Consider the following 13,592-nt stretch of genomic DNA (forward strand, 5'->3'; position numbering starts at 1 on the left):
TGTGTAACAACCATGCCTGTCCTAAAAGTTGCTTTATAGACCAGGCTGGCCTTGAACTCAGAGATCCCACCTACCTCTACACCTGGCACACTCTTGAGTTTTTAAGGAAGGGAGCAAATGCTTTCATTATAGGCTTTGAAGCCCTAGAAAGGATCTCTTTAAGACCAGGCTTCTCTTTTACCCAAGATAGCCCCTTTCCACAACTGTTACCACAAACACGTATCACCCTGGGTGTGTGTGCTCTGGCTGGACCTGTGTGACAGGGGCACAGTGACTTCTGTGCAGTGTAGATCTACAGGGCTGCCCATGGGTGCTTCCCACCCACGCCTCCATTCACAAACAGCTGTTTAAGATTATTTTATTGAGGAGTGTGAGGCAGGGAGAGGTGGGGGGCATTGTAGCCTCCCAGGCCCCACCAGGGGGAACAGACCTCCTCCCAACGTCCCACCTCCTAAGTGGCTCCCCCTGTACTGTGGGGGACTCTGTGCAAACTCTGCCCACAGAGAAAGAGGAGGCTGTGAAGTGGCAGCAGCTGGGACGAGCAGTGGTGCTACTGGGTGCTGGGGGGCTTGTAGGGCTCCAGGAGCAGGGCAGAGAAGGTGTTGACTTTATCGGCTCCCCGAACCTCGTGGGGTAACAGTGGCAGCTTCACAATGTGAAAGTCTTCATACAGGTCTTCCATCTGTAACCAGGTCAGAGAGCAGAGATTCAGGGCAGAAGGGGTTCCCAAGGGGGGGGGGGCAGGTTAGGGCAGAGGCCTCTTGATATAGTGAGTGGGAGTGGAGCTAGCAAGTCCCGGACTGGACTAGATGCCATGCTTCCCAGTCCAGCCTCAGTCCTCCAGACACAGAAGGACCAGGAGTTGGAAGAGGGTAGGTCACCAGGAGGCACAGAGGTCAGACAGGTCTGGGGCATGGCTCTGCAGAAGAGTATTGCTAAGCATGTAAGAAGCCTCACGTATGATCCACAGCAAGACCCAAATGAACTCTCTCCGTCCCTCTGTCTCTCTCTACTGAGCTACAGCCCCAGCCCTCAAAGGTAATAACGGTAAAAGATACAGGATTCTTGGCCGGGCTGGGGCTGGGCAGGTGGACACACCTGGTCCAGGTATTTGGCCTGGATCTTGTGGCGAGCCTCACACATCTTGCAGGGTTTTTCAGGGTCAGGGAAGACGAGCTGGTTGACGATGATGTTGTGGGTGTCGATCTTGCACTTAGCTAGCTCCTGGATCAGCCGCTCTGTCTCGTACAAGGACAAGAATTCGGCGATGCACACGCAAATGAAGGTCGTTTGTTCCTGTGGGGCACAAGACAAGAGTAAGGAAGGGATCTCACTATCCTCATGAGCCTCTCACCACCTGCTGGATCACAACTCACAGGGTCCTTGAACTGCTCACTAACGGATCGGATGACAGGCAATGTCTCTTCTAGCTTGGAGGCCAGCTGGTCAGCATTCATGTCCCCCAGGCCCAGCATGTTGCACATCTGTGGGGATGAGGGGACAGGTTTGTCACCTTCCTGGGCTCACCAGGGGCTTGCTGAATACTGCAGCATTTCCATGGAAGGTGTGGGTAGGTCTGTGTAATTTTAGTTCTCCCACTTTGTGAGCAAACAAGCCAAGATATCTGACCTCCTGAATTCTCCGTTTTTCCATCTCCACACCTTACCTCCAAGAGCCGTTTGCTATGTGAGCTGCCATGGGTTTTATTACAGACTGGTGCTAAGCACTAAGTAGATACCTAGCAGACACTACTATCTGAGTGAGGCTGGAGGAAAGTATATGCATGCTCTAGACATGGGAGTGGGGACAAGTGTCATACTATTGACAATCCACAGAACCATTCTTGGACCTTCCTTTTTTTTTTTTTTTTTTCAAGTGTATGTGCTGTTGGATGAGCATTACAGCTGACAGAGAAGGAAAGGAAGACCAGAGAAGTGAAAGATTGACTCGAGGTCACATAGCGGGTGAGATTTGGAGGGAGGCAGTCCATTTCACAGCGGGGGAGACAGGGGACCATGCTTCTTGCTCTGCCACATGGAACATGGCCCCGGCAAGACACTGACAGAAGGAGCATGTGGCACCTGCCTGTGAGATGAAGGGGCTGATCTGGTTCTTGATCTGCATGAGGCGGCCCAGGCCTCGCTCCACGATGGTGGGGAAGTTCAGGAGTCTGAGTGTGTGGCCGGTGGGTGCTGTGTCGAACACTACCACTGAGAAATTCATGCCTTTCACCAGCCTGAGGGGAGATGAGGGTCAGGCTCACAGCAGAGGCCCTCCCAGGGGAGGCAGGCAGCCCTCCAAGCCCTCCCAGGCTTACCTCATGACCTCAGCATAGCTCATGGCCTCATCAATGCCAGGGAAGGCACTCATGGCCTCCTGCATCATCTTCTTGCCCATGCTCAGCATGTTGTCCTCCTCGAAGAACTCGTCGGGGAGCTCCGCCACACCCAGGCTGGGGTCTATCTCCTGGGGGCCGAGGGGACCAGACTCAGGCTGCTGCGATGACCGACTCCCAGAGGGGGTCTCAACTCCTAGGTGCAGGCCAGAGGAAGCCCATGTAGGGCTCTAACCACATAGGATCCCGGGTCTGTCCCATCAATGGTTTAACCTTCACAATCAAGTAAGAAATTGCAAACTGGGACTAGGGGAGGCCCCAAAGATAAGCTGAAACCCATGCCCATTGCAGGATTCCCATAGCTGTCTGCCACCCAAAATTTGCCTTCCCAATATACAACCACAGATAGCTCCGACTATTTTTTAGATCATGCCTCTAATGTGGGCCATCTTTGAGTATAATTCTATTATTTATTTATTTGGTTTTTCAAGACAGGGTTTCTTTGTGTAGCCTTGGCTGTCCTGGAACTAACTCTGTAGACCAGGCAGACTTTGAACTCATAGATATCCACCTGCCTCTGTTTCCTGAGTGCTGGGATTAAAGGTGTGTGCCACCAAAGCCTGGCAGATTCTTTTATTTATTTTTTTTTAAAGAAAGAAAGTAGGGGCTGGGGAGATGGCTCAGAGGTTAAGAGCACTGGCTGTTCTTCCAGAGGTCCTGAGTTCAATTCCCAGCAACCACATGGTGGCTCACAACCATCTGTAGTGACCTCTTCTGGCCTGCAGTCATACATGCTGTATACATAGTAAATAAATAAATAAAATAAATAAATAAATAAATAAACAAACGAAAAGAAAGTAATCACTATATTGTGGAGGCTGGCCTTCTTCAAGTTCCTGAATGCTGGGATTACAGGTGTGTTCTACCAGGCTCGGCTCTCTGCAGCTCACGTGATCTGGTTTCCTCTCCCCGCCCATTTGCTGTCCCTCTTGGTCAGTATTCTATTCTCTTTTTTTCTGGCAGGGGGAGGGAGGGGCTGAGGGTAGTGTTGCAGGTGGAACCAAGGGCTTTATACAGGCTAGGCCAGTGCTCCCATCAAGTTATGCCTTCAGCCTCACTGCGAGATTCTAAGCAGAGTCTTTACCACTGAGCAATTCCCAAGCCCCTTAAAGGTGGATTCTAGCTGAGCACTTGCCCCCATGGCCCCAGCCTCTGACTGGTAGGTTTTAGATAAGAGCTCTATTACTGAGATACAGCCCCAGCCTTGGTCTGCTCCCTTACCCAGTCTAGGCTACATGGGAAGCTTCTGCCAACTCTCCTTTTACTTTACTGTTGACAGGCTCCCCACTCTGCTTTTCCCTAGCTGTTTGGTATTGCTGTTTTGGGGGCAAAAACATACCTCAGTCATACCTGCCCCCATTCCTAATGACATCTCCAACAGATGCTACCCCTACTCCCTCCTCAAATGTCCCCTGTCTCACTCACTGTGGAAGGCCTGGCCCTTGCAAGAAAAGGCAGCCCTGGCTGGGCCTGGCAGTATAGACTTGTAATCCCAAGTACTCAGAAGAATGAGGCAGAGAGGTTCAAGATCTACCAATGCTACAGAGTGAGCTAAAGCTGGCTGTAAACGCAGTGAGACCCAGCCTGAAAACAGCAAGAGCAAAGCCACAAACAAAACTGAGAAGGCTCAACACATAGAGAAACTCGCTCGGGGAGCCTGAGGACGCGAGTTCTATCCTGGACTCCACTGAAGGGAGAAGAAAAGAAGCGTTCAGTCACACACACAACAATAACAAAGAAGAAAAGGGCTGGGGAGTTCAGTGGTGAATCTGGCCTAGTATGCACCGGGCCCTGAGTTCAATCCCTATTTCTGGAAAAAAAACTTAAAAAGAAAAGATGGCTGGGCGGTGGTGGTGCACACCTTTAATCCCAGCACTCGGGAGGCAGAGCCAGGCGGATCTCTGTGAGTTAGAGGCCAGTTACTATTTCCCTCATTAAACCAAAACCAAGCAATCTTAGGCACTGGAGAAATGGCTCAGAAGTTAAGAGTCTTGGTTGCTGTTCCAGAGGACCCAGGTTCAATTCCCAGCAACCACATGGAGGTTCACCACCACATATAAATCCATTCCCAGGGGATCCAACGCCCTCTTCTGGACCTGAGGGCACCACATCCACTTGGTGCACAGACATACATGCAGACATAACATCAATGCACACACAAAAAAATGAAGCGAAACCAATCAGTTTTTGGCAGGCACCATGACATATGCCTGTCATCCCCACACTTTGGAGGAGGATCATTAAGTTTAAGATTGTCCTTGGCTACAAGGTTGAGGCCACACTAGCCTACATGAGACTCAGTCTCAAAACAAACAAATAAAAAACTCAGAATAATGAGGCTTAAGGAGATGCCTTAGTGGTTAAGAGCACTGGCTGCTCTCGCAGGGAAGGTAGGTTTGAGTCCCAGCACCCACACCAGGCATTTCACAACTACTTATATCCTTAGTTCTAGGGGATCTGAAGTCTTCTTCATAACTCTCCAAGCACTGCAGGAAAGCAGAACATGCCACACATAGTCACACAAACACACACATAGGGCTGGAGAGATGGCTCAGGGGTTAAGAGCACTGGCTGTTCTTCCAGAGGTCCTGAGTTCAATTCTCAGCACCCACATGACAGCTCACAACCATCTGTAATGAGATCTGGTGCCTTCTTCTGGTGTACAGGCATACTGTGTACATGGTAAATAAATAAATCTTAAACACACACACATACACGTGTTAAAAAAAAAAAAAAAAAAAAAAAAGAAGGATGGCCTAGTGGATAAAGCACTTGTGTAAGTGTGGGGACCAAAATTTGGGTCTCCAGAACCCATGCAAAGGTGGGCATGGTAGCATGACTCCCTAATCCCAGGGCTGCTATGTTGAGATAAGAGGTGGGAGGTGGGGAACCTGTGGCAACTCTCTGGCCACCTGGCCTCGTGCATACAGCTGTAAACGAGAGACTCTGCCTCAAACCAGGGGGAAGAGCAAACATCAGTATCCCAGTATCTGGAGGTGTCCTGATACCTCCATAATGGCGTATGGGCATGGTTGTATACACACACACACACACACACACACACACACACACACACACACACACACACACAGAAAACATGAAGATGTGACCTATGTAAACCCTCAGCCTTCTCGCTACTCTTCCTGATTTCACCCTTGACTTGCAATCTAATTTCCATATGACAGCCAGACATGGGATTTCTTTGTTTTGTTTTGTTTTGTTTTTCAGGCAGGGTTTGTCTATGTAGCCCTAGCTGTCCTGGAACTCGCTCTGTAGCTGGCCTTGAACTCACAGAGATCCGCCTGGCTCTGCCTCCTGAGTGCTGGGATTAAAGGCGTGTGCCATCACCCCGGGCCAGGCACTATAATATTTTTAAAGAAAGGGTCCTACTATGGAGCCCTGCTGGCCTCAAATTTATAGTGATCCACCTGCCTCTACTTCTCTAGTGCTGGGATTAAAGGTATGCGTCACCATGCCCAGCCCTTTACAAAGCATGAACTCGAAAGCTGGGAATGAGACTGAATAATGGCCTAGCATGCTGGATGGATGCCGTGGGCTTCATCTCAAGCACCAGCAGCAGCAGCACCACCACCACCACCAACACAATAACAACAAGACAAAAAACATGAGTATGGGGCTAGAGAGATGGCTCAGCAGTTGAGAGCGTGTACTGCTTTCTAGAGGACCCTCATTCAATTTCCAGTACCCACATAGGGGTGGGAGTTCACAATTTCCGGTAACTCAAGGGGAACCTGATACCTCTGGCCCCCTGCACATATAACTAAAAATAAAGTTAATCTTCAAAAGAATAGCTTTCTAAAAAAAAGCCTGCTGGGGGACGTCTTTCTGTATGCTATGAACATATGTTGTATAAGTTGATTTGGCCTATGGCAAGGCAGCTTAGAGGCAGGCAGGAAATCCAAGAGAGACAGGAAAGAGAAAAGAGTCTGGAAAGAGAAGCTGAGAGCTGCCGCCAAGAGAAGCAAGATGTAAAAGTACTGGTAAGCCACAAACCCATGTAGCAGTGCATAATTTAATACACATGGGTTAATCTAAGATATAAGAGCTAGGTAACAAGAAGCCTGACTCATAGGCCATACAGTTTGTAAATAATATAAACCTCTGTGTGTTTACTTGGGACCAAGCAGTTGCGGGACGCGGGAGGGAGAGATTCATCCCAACTGCAGGGCCAGGCAGGACCGGAGAAACCTTCCAGCTCCAAAAGCCTTCTATCAAACTTACACTCAAAGCCAAACTGCTTGCTTGGCCAGCAAAACCCCACAGTGCCTACCTCTGGTTGGTTCTTCCTCCTTCTCCTTCCCTTCCCTTTGCTTGCTTAGCTCCATTTGGTCACCTTCCTGTTCCTTAATGGTGTCCTTCCCACACGTCCCTCAGGGGTATGCAGGGAAAGGGTGACACCAAAGAGATGAGTACGTAGACTATGAACTGCCTGGTGGCTGCTGGCAGGTATGCCCCCAGAAGACCTTCTGGTTGGAGCTCAGTGGTTAAGAGCACTGGCTGCTCCACCTGAGCATTTGGGCTTGATTCCCAGCACCCAGATGGTGGCTCATAACCATCTGTAACTCCAGTCCCAGAGGATCTGATGCCCTCTTCTGGCCTGCATGGTTATCTGGCCTGCATGGTTATCAGGCGTGCATTCTGGGTAAAACACCTGTCATTAAAATAAAATAAAACAAAACAAAATGCCAGGCCGTGATAGTGCACTCCTTTTATCTCAGCACTTGGGAGGCAGAGACAGGGGGATCTCTGTGAGTTCAAGGCCAGCAAAGTCTACAGCGTGAGATCCAGGACAGGCACCAAAACTACACGGAGAAACCCTGTCTCAAAAAACGAACCACCAAACAAACAAACAAACAGCAACAACAACAAAAAAGGGAACATCAGCCAGAGCCAGTTCCAGCTTTACCTACCATAGCAAAGAGGTTGTCATAGCCTTTGACCTTGGTAGGCACCTTGGAGAACTTCTGATCAAAAGCATCTGAGATGTTGTGGGCTGGGTCTGTGGAAATGATTAGAACACTCTCACGACCTTTAGAGAGCTGGACCGCCAGGCTGCAGCTGCACAAAGGAAGAAGGAAGACGAGGAGTGAGGAGCAAGGAGCCAGCCCTGGTAGTGGGGTTCATAGCAGGAGAGCAAGGTCGGGCCACAGGGACCTGGATCAGAGGAACCTTAAGAACAAGTATGGGAGCATGCCTTAACATCTGCAGAGATCACCACCTGACCCTTCCATTTGGATTGGACTGGTGTGCAATGTTCAGTTGACTCGTTCGGCTTGTTAGAGTGCCTGCTTTTTGGGTATGCAGTGGCACAGTCCAGCTGTCCAACCAACACAGATTGCTCTCCCTTCCTCCCTCGTTCAGGGACAACACGTACTTCACCTCTCAATGGACTGAGGCACTGTAATCATGTGCCTTTTACACTCCCTTCTACTCCTTCCCGCGCTGGGCATCAAATGGAAGGTTCGTCCTACTATAATAGCTTGTATTAGTGTCCCTCCCTCTACTATCAACTTCCTAGGGGGTACTGTCCAGGAGACTGCGATATTGAAATACTCCTCTGCACACACCACGCGCTGGATTCACAAGACCCAAAGAGGGATAATCCAACTCAAGGCGCCAGGCTTGCATTCAGGAGGTATCTTCGGCAAGCTGCGGTAACTTCCGGAGAGTACAACCCCGAAGAGCCCCGCTCAGCTCGCTTTGCCCCGCTCGGGATGAAAGAGCCGGTCCCTGTCCTCCCCTTCGTCCGGTGGTACATCCCACCCGTCTTCTCGGCCCCACCAGAGCCTCCTTACCTGCAGGTGGTCTTACCCACGCCACCTTTGCCCCCGACGAAGATCCACTTAAGGCTGCGCTGCTCGATGATATTGCTGAGCGTGGGTTCCAGCGGCTCCACATCAGGAGCATCCTCGAACTCCTCTGCCTCAACCCCCCACCCGGCCACCCCTGCCGCCATCTTGGAGCCGGCTCACGTGATCAAGCGGGACGCACCACGTCCTAAACACCTACAGGGGAAATGGATCTGCCACATCCCTGTGGAGGCGGGAAGCCTGACTTAGTCTACTCCTGCATTGACATTTAGGAACAATAGACGCTATATTGTCACCGTTTTATGCGTCGAGGACTCACCTTGGTGAACATCTGTCTGTAGTTTTCTAAGAATTCCCCTGTCTTGTGAGTGTATTGGTATGACTCACAGTATTGCCTCCCAGTGATTGGATCCTAAGTCTTGCGGTACTCTTTTCATTGGCTGTAGCTTGTTTCACTTCCACTAGTCACGCTCAAGTCCCTGTAGGCGGCAACCTCTCTCTCCTTAGCAACCAGTCAAACATCTTTGAAGTTAGAGCAGAGGTGTCTCTTGGCTCGATTCTATAGGCTCAGTTTCCTGATGATCATTTCCTCCTTACTTTCTATTTTGTACCTCAACATCTCGTCTTGTCCGCCACTTACTCAGTTGGTTGTGAGCCACGTGGCTCCTGCCGCAAACCAATCACGAACGAACCGGTTAGTTGGCTGAGGGTCGATAAAGGACTGCAGACTTTTGCCTGTGTGCCCGGAACACCCATACTGGGCAGGAATGATATCTGCAACAGTCGTCCTTGTAGAGAGAACTTTAGTTTCCGAAACTCTTGTTGCGCTTAGCGTTGTGCTCCCCCCTTGTACACGTGTGTGCTCCAAGTTCAGCAAATGCTGTTTGAATTGAATCCCTGTTCTCTGGAAGGAATACAAGGGTTCTTAGTCCCTTGGTGCAGAACTCAGCGCAGAACATTAAATCTTAGAGAAGGACTCAGCCTAGAAATATCTTCGGCTTCATTTGAGTGCTCAGCTTCTAGAATACTACTCTCAGACAGGGCACCTAGCTGCACGTAGCCAGCAGTATCCTTATTTAAAGGTAAGAGGTTAAATTCCGAGATAGATGTCCAACCTAGAGAAGCTTCCATCTCTAATAGGAGGTACCAAGTTAGATAGATATGCTTTCCAGACCTAGTTAGAGGCCACCCAAGTTCCCAAGAGTCAACGGAGCACGCAGTCCCCAAACAAGGTCCTTTCAATCACAGAGTTCTGGTGGCCGACTGGGACTGTGCTCTCAGCCGTTAGCGGGAACTCGGGTCCCAGACGATGGTTCTATGCTTCTGTCTGCTTAACGAACTCGTGCTGGCAGGATTAGGCAAATCCGAGGAACAGAGGGAAGGAACCCGGCTTCTGGGCTCCTCCCCCGGGTCGCCGGGTCAGAGCACCTTTGCCCCACCCAAGCCCCGCCCACTCCGCGTGGGCTTCTGTGATCACGCCTCTCTTCCCAGCATGCAGCGCTTCAGACGAAGCCCGTCCCGCGCCGAGCGCGCGGTCCGAGAGCCTTTCCCGAAGCCCCTTGCGCGGCACCTGGCGACAAAATGGCTGCCCGAGGGAGACGGGCGGAGCCTCCGGGTCGGGAGGCGCCCGGCCCGGCGGGCGGCGGCAGGAGCCGATGGGCTGAGTCGGGGCCAGGAACGTCCCCCGAGAGCGGGGACGACGAGGTGTCGGGCTCAAGCCCGGTGTCCGGCGGTGTGAACTTGTTCGCCAACGACGGCAGCTTCCTGGAGCTGTTCAAGCGGAAGATGGAGGAGGAGCAGCGGCAGCGGCAGGAGGAGCCACCCCCGGGCCCGCAGCGACCCGACCCATCGGCCTCCGCCGCGGCGGGCCCAGGGAATCCGAAGAGGAAGGGCGGCCCGGGCCCCACACTCAGCTTCGTAAGGAGCCGCGGGGGTGGGGGCGGGCGCCGGGGCCCGTGTTGGCAGGGGGAGTCGGGCCCGGGAAGGGGCGTCCTGGTCCCAGGCAGTCCGCAGCCGGGATGCCCGGACGGTCCCGGTCGCTTGCTGAGAATGTTGAACCTGGATTCCGGACGAGAGGTGTTTCTGGGCGGTAGTGGGAACCTCCAGGTCTCACTCGCGGGACCTGGGAACCGGGAAATTGCATTGGAAGCAGCGCTCTGGGGATAGGGGACCCTAGATGCTAAGATGCCTGTTTGATTTGTACCCAGACTTTGAATAGTGGGGACCCAAACACACAATTTGAGGGAAAAGGAGGGGACAAATTCAGATTCCGAGTCTGCTGTATTCGTTAGACTCAGACCACGGACCGTAGCCGGGCGTGGTGGCCTTGCAATACCAGCACTCCGGATTCAAGAAGACCGAGGATTCGAAAGTGAGAGCCTGTCCTAATTAAACAAAACCAACCAACAACAGAAAGCAAGGCACTGACTTTGTGACCTTAGGAAGATCATTCGATTTCTTTCTGTATCATTTAACTGTTGTCCGTTTATGGAGCACCGTACCTTGTGATGGGTATTCAGTGGTGAATCTGACAGAACAGAACGTGGTTTGTTTGGAGCCTGGGTTGCCTATCCTGATTTTCTGTAGTTCTAATAATTGACATCATTTTACCTTTCTATGGGATATGAGTATCCCATAGAAAAGTCAGTACAGACTCCTAGAGAAAGAGCTAGACCAGTGGTTCTCTACTGGGGACAAGTCTCCTTACCCTCATGTATTTTGTAAAGTCTGTAGACATTTTGGTTGTTAAAACTCTGAGAGGAGACGCTAGTGACGTCTGTGGGTAGATACAGGAATGCTGTTCAGTATCCTACAGTGCATGGGGTGACAAAGAATGAGCTAGCTGAAAAAGCCAAGAGTACCAGGTTGAGCGCTAGGTTAAATAAGTTGCATATATAATTTGTGTTAGTTTTGAGCTTGCTTTGTCTCAGGCACTGCGTTAGAGGCCCTGTAGTGGGGAGGAAGAAATGTTAGTTTTAGGATAGCAGATGTGGGTCAAATAAATCCTGGATCCAGCTCTATGGTTTGGGGTAAGGCTCAAGTTTCTTTACCTCTTAAAAGGGTGTATGAGGCAGACAGGGTGGTACATACGTGTAATCCTAGCACTGTAGAGGTTGAGACAGGAGGGTTGCAGAGTTTGAATTCAGCCAAGGTTACATAGCAGTAACCTGTTTCTAGAAACAACACAAAAAGGGTGTGTTTGTGTGGGAGCTGAGACTGGAGGGTCTCAAGTACAGAATGAATTCAGAGCCAGCCTGAGCAGCTTTGTGAGACCCAGCTTAAAGTAAACAAGAGGTATGGGGGTTTAGCTCTGTGTTAGATTGCTTTGAGTGCTTGAGATCCTAGATTCCATCTGCAGTGTCTGATGCCTAGTTGAAGGGTGAGCACAGGATGTTGTCTTAGAGGCCCCCAATTAAGGGGAGAAGATGGGATACCAGGGTAAAAATCCAGAGCAAGACTGTTCTTAAAGGAAGTAGAAAGTGACAGTCAAGAGTAGAGGTTGAAACCTTTTCCAGAAATGGGAGCAGCAGTAGTGTTACTATTATTTTCATTTGTTCATGAGTAGCCATTATAGTTACATCCTTAAAAAAGCCAGGCCAGATCAGGACAGGAGAATTAAGGATACTTTGTGATTCAGGATGCTCTGCCTGGCTTTGCACATTCTGATCATGAGTATTGCTGGCTTGTTAACAGCCTGTCCTGTCCCTCCCAGACACTTGTGTTTTTCTCTAAATGGGGTGGTTGTTACCTTTCAAACAGCATAACTGAATGTGAGAGGAGATAACACGACCACAGCACCCTTTGTGTGGCACATAAGGCTTGGTATGTAGTAATGCTCAATAAAGGTATTGCTACCTATATGGTCCCTGCCTGTCCGGGACAGGGTGAGGCCTGGGCAGAAAGAGTGAGGACAGAGCCAGTCCCCAGTAAGGTGAGCACTCCTCTGGCCCCCTGGGAGGGTAGCCTGGGGCCCAGGACTGCCTGGGCGTGGCAGCCCAGGGCAGGCGCTGAGTCCAGTGTGCTCCTCTCTGATTGCTGCGCAGGTCGGCCGGCTGGAGGAGCTGGGCGAGGCGTCGATAGGAAGGTGTAGTGGGCCTCAGCCCCGCCAAGGGCGGGCCCGGCTCCTGTAACCCTTGCAGTCTTCTGTCCCTTCACCCAGGTGGGCAAGCGCAGAGGCGGAAACAAACTAGCCCTCAAGACGGGAATAGTAGCCAAGAAGCAGAAGACGGAGGATGAGGTGAGTGGGCTGGCTAGGGGTGCCACCTTAACTGCCTTTTCCTTCCAGACTCAGGCTTTGGGTGGGTGGGCCTGGTAGGGTGGTAGGTCCCCAGATAACCTGCCTCTGCATTTTAGTGTGACATCAGGGGGTGGGGCATCTGTCATGGTGTTCCCGACTCTTGTCCCCAGCTTCACGGGCATCTGTCTTCCAACCAGTCCTCCCCTCCTCCAACCCCACAGGTATTAACAAGTAAAGGTGACGCATGGGCCAAGTACATGGCAGAAGTGAAAAAGTACAAAGCCCACCAGTGCGGTGACGATGATAAAACTCGGCCCCTGGTGAAATGACCCCCTCCTGGGTGCTCACTGCCTGGGACTCTGCAATGTACATAACTATTTAAGGCGGTAATGGCAGCGACCTTCCTGGAGGACTGATACACAGAAGGAAACCAAGGCGCTTCCCGTGGCCGCAGACCATTCTCCAGGACTCTTTTTTTACCTTGAGCACTTGCCTCCTGAGACTCACTAGACCAGTGGTTTACTGTCCCCTTTCTTCCCACCACCTCGCTTTCTCTGGCTCTGTCTGTCTCTCTTGCTGTCCTTCTTTTAGCAGTCACTTCTGAGAAGTAAAGAACCTGATTTAGTGCTGGAGCTGTGTGCTTGGTGTGTCGTCTTTGCGGTCTCCCAACTAAGACTGTCCCCACTGGTGACTGCCACACCTACCAGTGCTGGAGTGGACCCATGTGAGAAGGTGAAGGGAAGTTCTGTAGCCAGGGACCATGCGGCCTGTCATGTACCCTCAAGACATCTTTCTTCCCTCTTTAGTAACTGTGGCACCTAACGTCCTGTCTGGTTTGTGTTTTTATTTTGAGACAGGGTCTCATGTGCTGCACGGGTTGGTTTCCTCCCTTGGCAGCATGGTGTGGATATGTACTACCTTCCAAGTGCCCTCACAGTCTCAGGTTACTGTGACTTGGGTTGTACTTAAGTGTGAGTGTGCTTGTCCGGTGCACATCAGGCACTGTTCAGTCTCCAGCACTCCTTTGTGTGCTGGGCACTAATCTTAGGTTTTGGTTAATTCAGAGCTGCTATTTTATTTATTCCCCAGATAGTGACCAAGCACTTACCACCATATACCAAGGCTGTTC

The 13,592-nt window shown here is 51.0% G+C and overlaps 2 protein-coding genes across 7 annotated transcripts; one reads left to right on the plus strand and one right to left on the minus strand.

Annotated features, from left to right (window-relative positions):
• Nucleotides 1–344: 344 nt before the first annotated feature.
• Get3 (guided entry of tail-anchored proteins factor 3, ATPase) lies at nt 345–9,738 on the minus strand. 4 transcript variants are annotated; one of them, XM_015991226.3, is made up of 7 exons: nt 8,546–9,738; nt 7,327–7,474; nt 2,318–2,466; nt 2,086–2,236; nt 1,377–1,484; nt 1,099–1,296; nt 345–682 (listed from the first exon to the last, which is right to left on the minus strand). In XM_015991226.3, exons 2-7 carry the CDS (start codon nt 7,327–7,329, stop codon nt 551–553), a joined length of 741 nt encoding a protein of 246 aa, XP_015846712.1. In that variant the 5' UTR covers nt 7,330–7,474; nt 8,546–9,738; the 3' UTR covers nt 345–550. The 4 variants fall into 4 exon arrangements, with proteins under 4 accessions (XP_015846712.1, XP_042133327.1, XP_006998434.1 ...); XM_042277393.2 differs by having other exon boundaries at nt 2,318–2,531; XM_006998372.4 differs by lacking the exon at nt 8,546–9,738 and adding an exon at nt 8,212–8,444.
• A 69-nt stretch (nt 9,739–9,807) lies between these two features.
• On the plus strand, nt 9,808–13,095 carry Trir (telomerase RNA component interacting RNase). Of its 3 annotated transcripts, XM_006998373.4 has the most exons (3): nt 9,808–10,143; nt 12,386–12,463; nt 12,685–13,095. In XM_006998373.4, exons 1-3 carry the CDS (start codon nt 9,808–9,810, stop codon nt 12,790–12,792), a joined length of 522 nt encoding a protein of 173 aa, XP_006998435.1. In that variant the 3' UTR covers nt 12,793–13,095. The 3 variants fall into 3 exon arrangements, with proteins under 3 accessions (XP_006998435.1, XP_042133331.1, XP_042133329.1); XM_042277397.2 differs by lacking the exon at nt 12,685–13,095 and having other exon boundaries at nt 9,808–10,120; nt 12,386–12,462; XM_042277395.2 differs by lacking the exon at nt 12,685–13,095 and having other exon boundaries at nt 12,270–12,419.
• The last annotated feature ends 497 nt before the right edge of the window (nt 13,096–13,592 follow it).

This window comes from Peromyscus maniculatus, chromosome 5 (assembly GCF_049852395.1).
Source record: "Peromyscus maniculatus bairdii isolate BWxNUB_F1_BW_parent chromosome 5, HU_Pman_BW_mat_3.1, whole genome shotgun sequence".
Taxonomy (NCBI): Eukaryota; Metazoa; Chordata; class Mammalia; order Rodentia; family Cricetidae; genus Peromyscus; species Peromyscus maniculatus.

Bases quoted from the DNA above. Each gene is read 5' to 3' on its own strand.
- Get3 (XM_006998372.4), bottom strand. From the start codon at position 8,372: ATGGCGGCAGGGGTGGCCGGGTGGGGGGTTGAGGCAGAGGAGTTCGAG. The intron at 2,467-7,326 runs GTAGGTAAAGCT...CTCGGCCCCCAG, and splicing joins ATGACAACCTCTTTGCTATG to GAGATAGACCCCAGCCTGGG. The intron at 683-1,098 runs GTGTGTCCACCT...ACCTGGTTACAG, and splicing joins AGGCCAAATACCTGGACCAG to ATGGAAGACCTGTATGAAGA.
- Trir (XM_006998373.4), top strand. From the start codon at position 9,808: ATGGCTGCCCGAGGGAGACGGGCGGAGCCTCCGGGTCGGGAGGCGCCC. The intron at 10,144-12,385 runs GTAAGGAGCCGC...CCCTTCACCCAG, and splicing joins CGGGCCCCACACTCAGCTTC to GTGGGCAAGCGCAGAGGCGG. The intron at 12,464-12,684 runs GTGAGTGGGCTG...CCAACCCCACAG, and splicing joins AGCAGAAGACGGAGGATGAG to GTATTAACAAGTAAAGGTGA.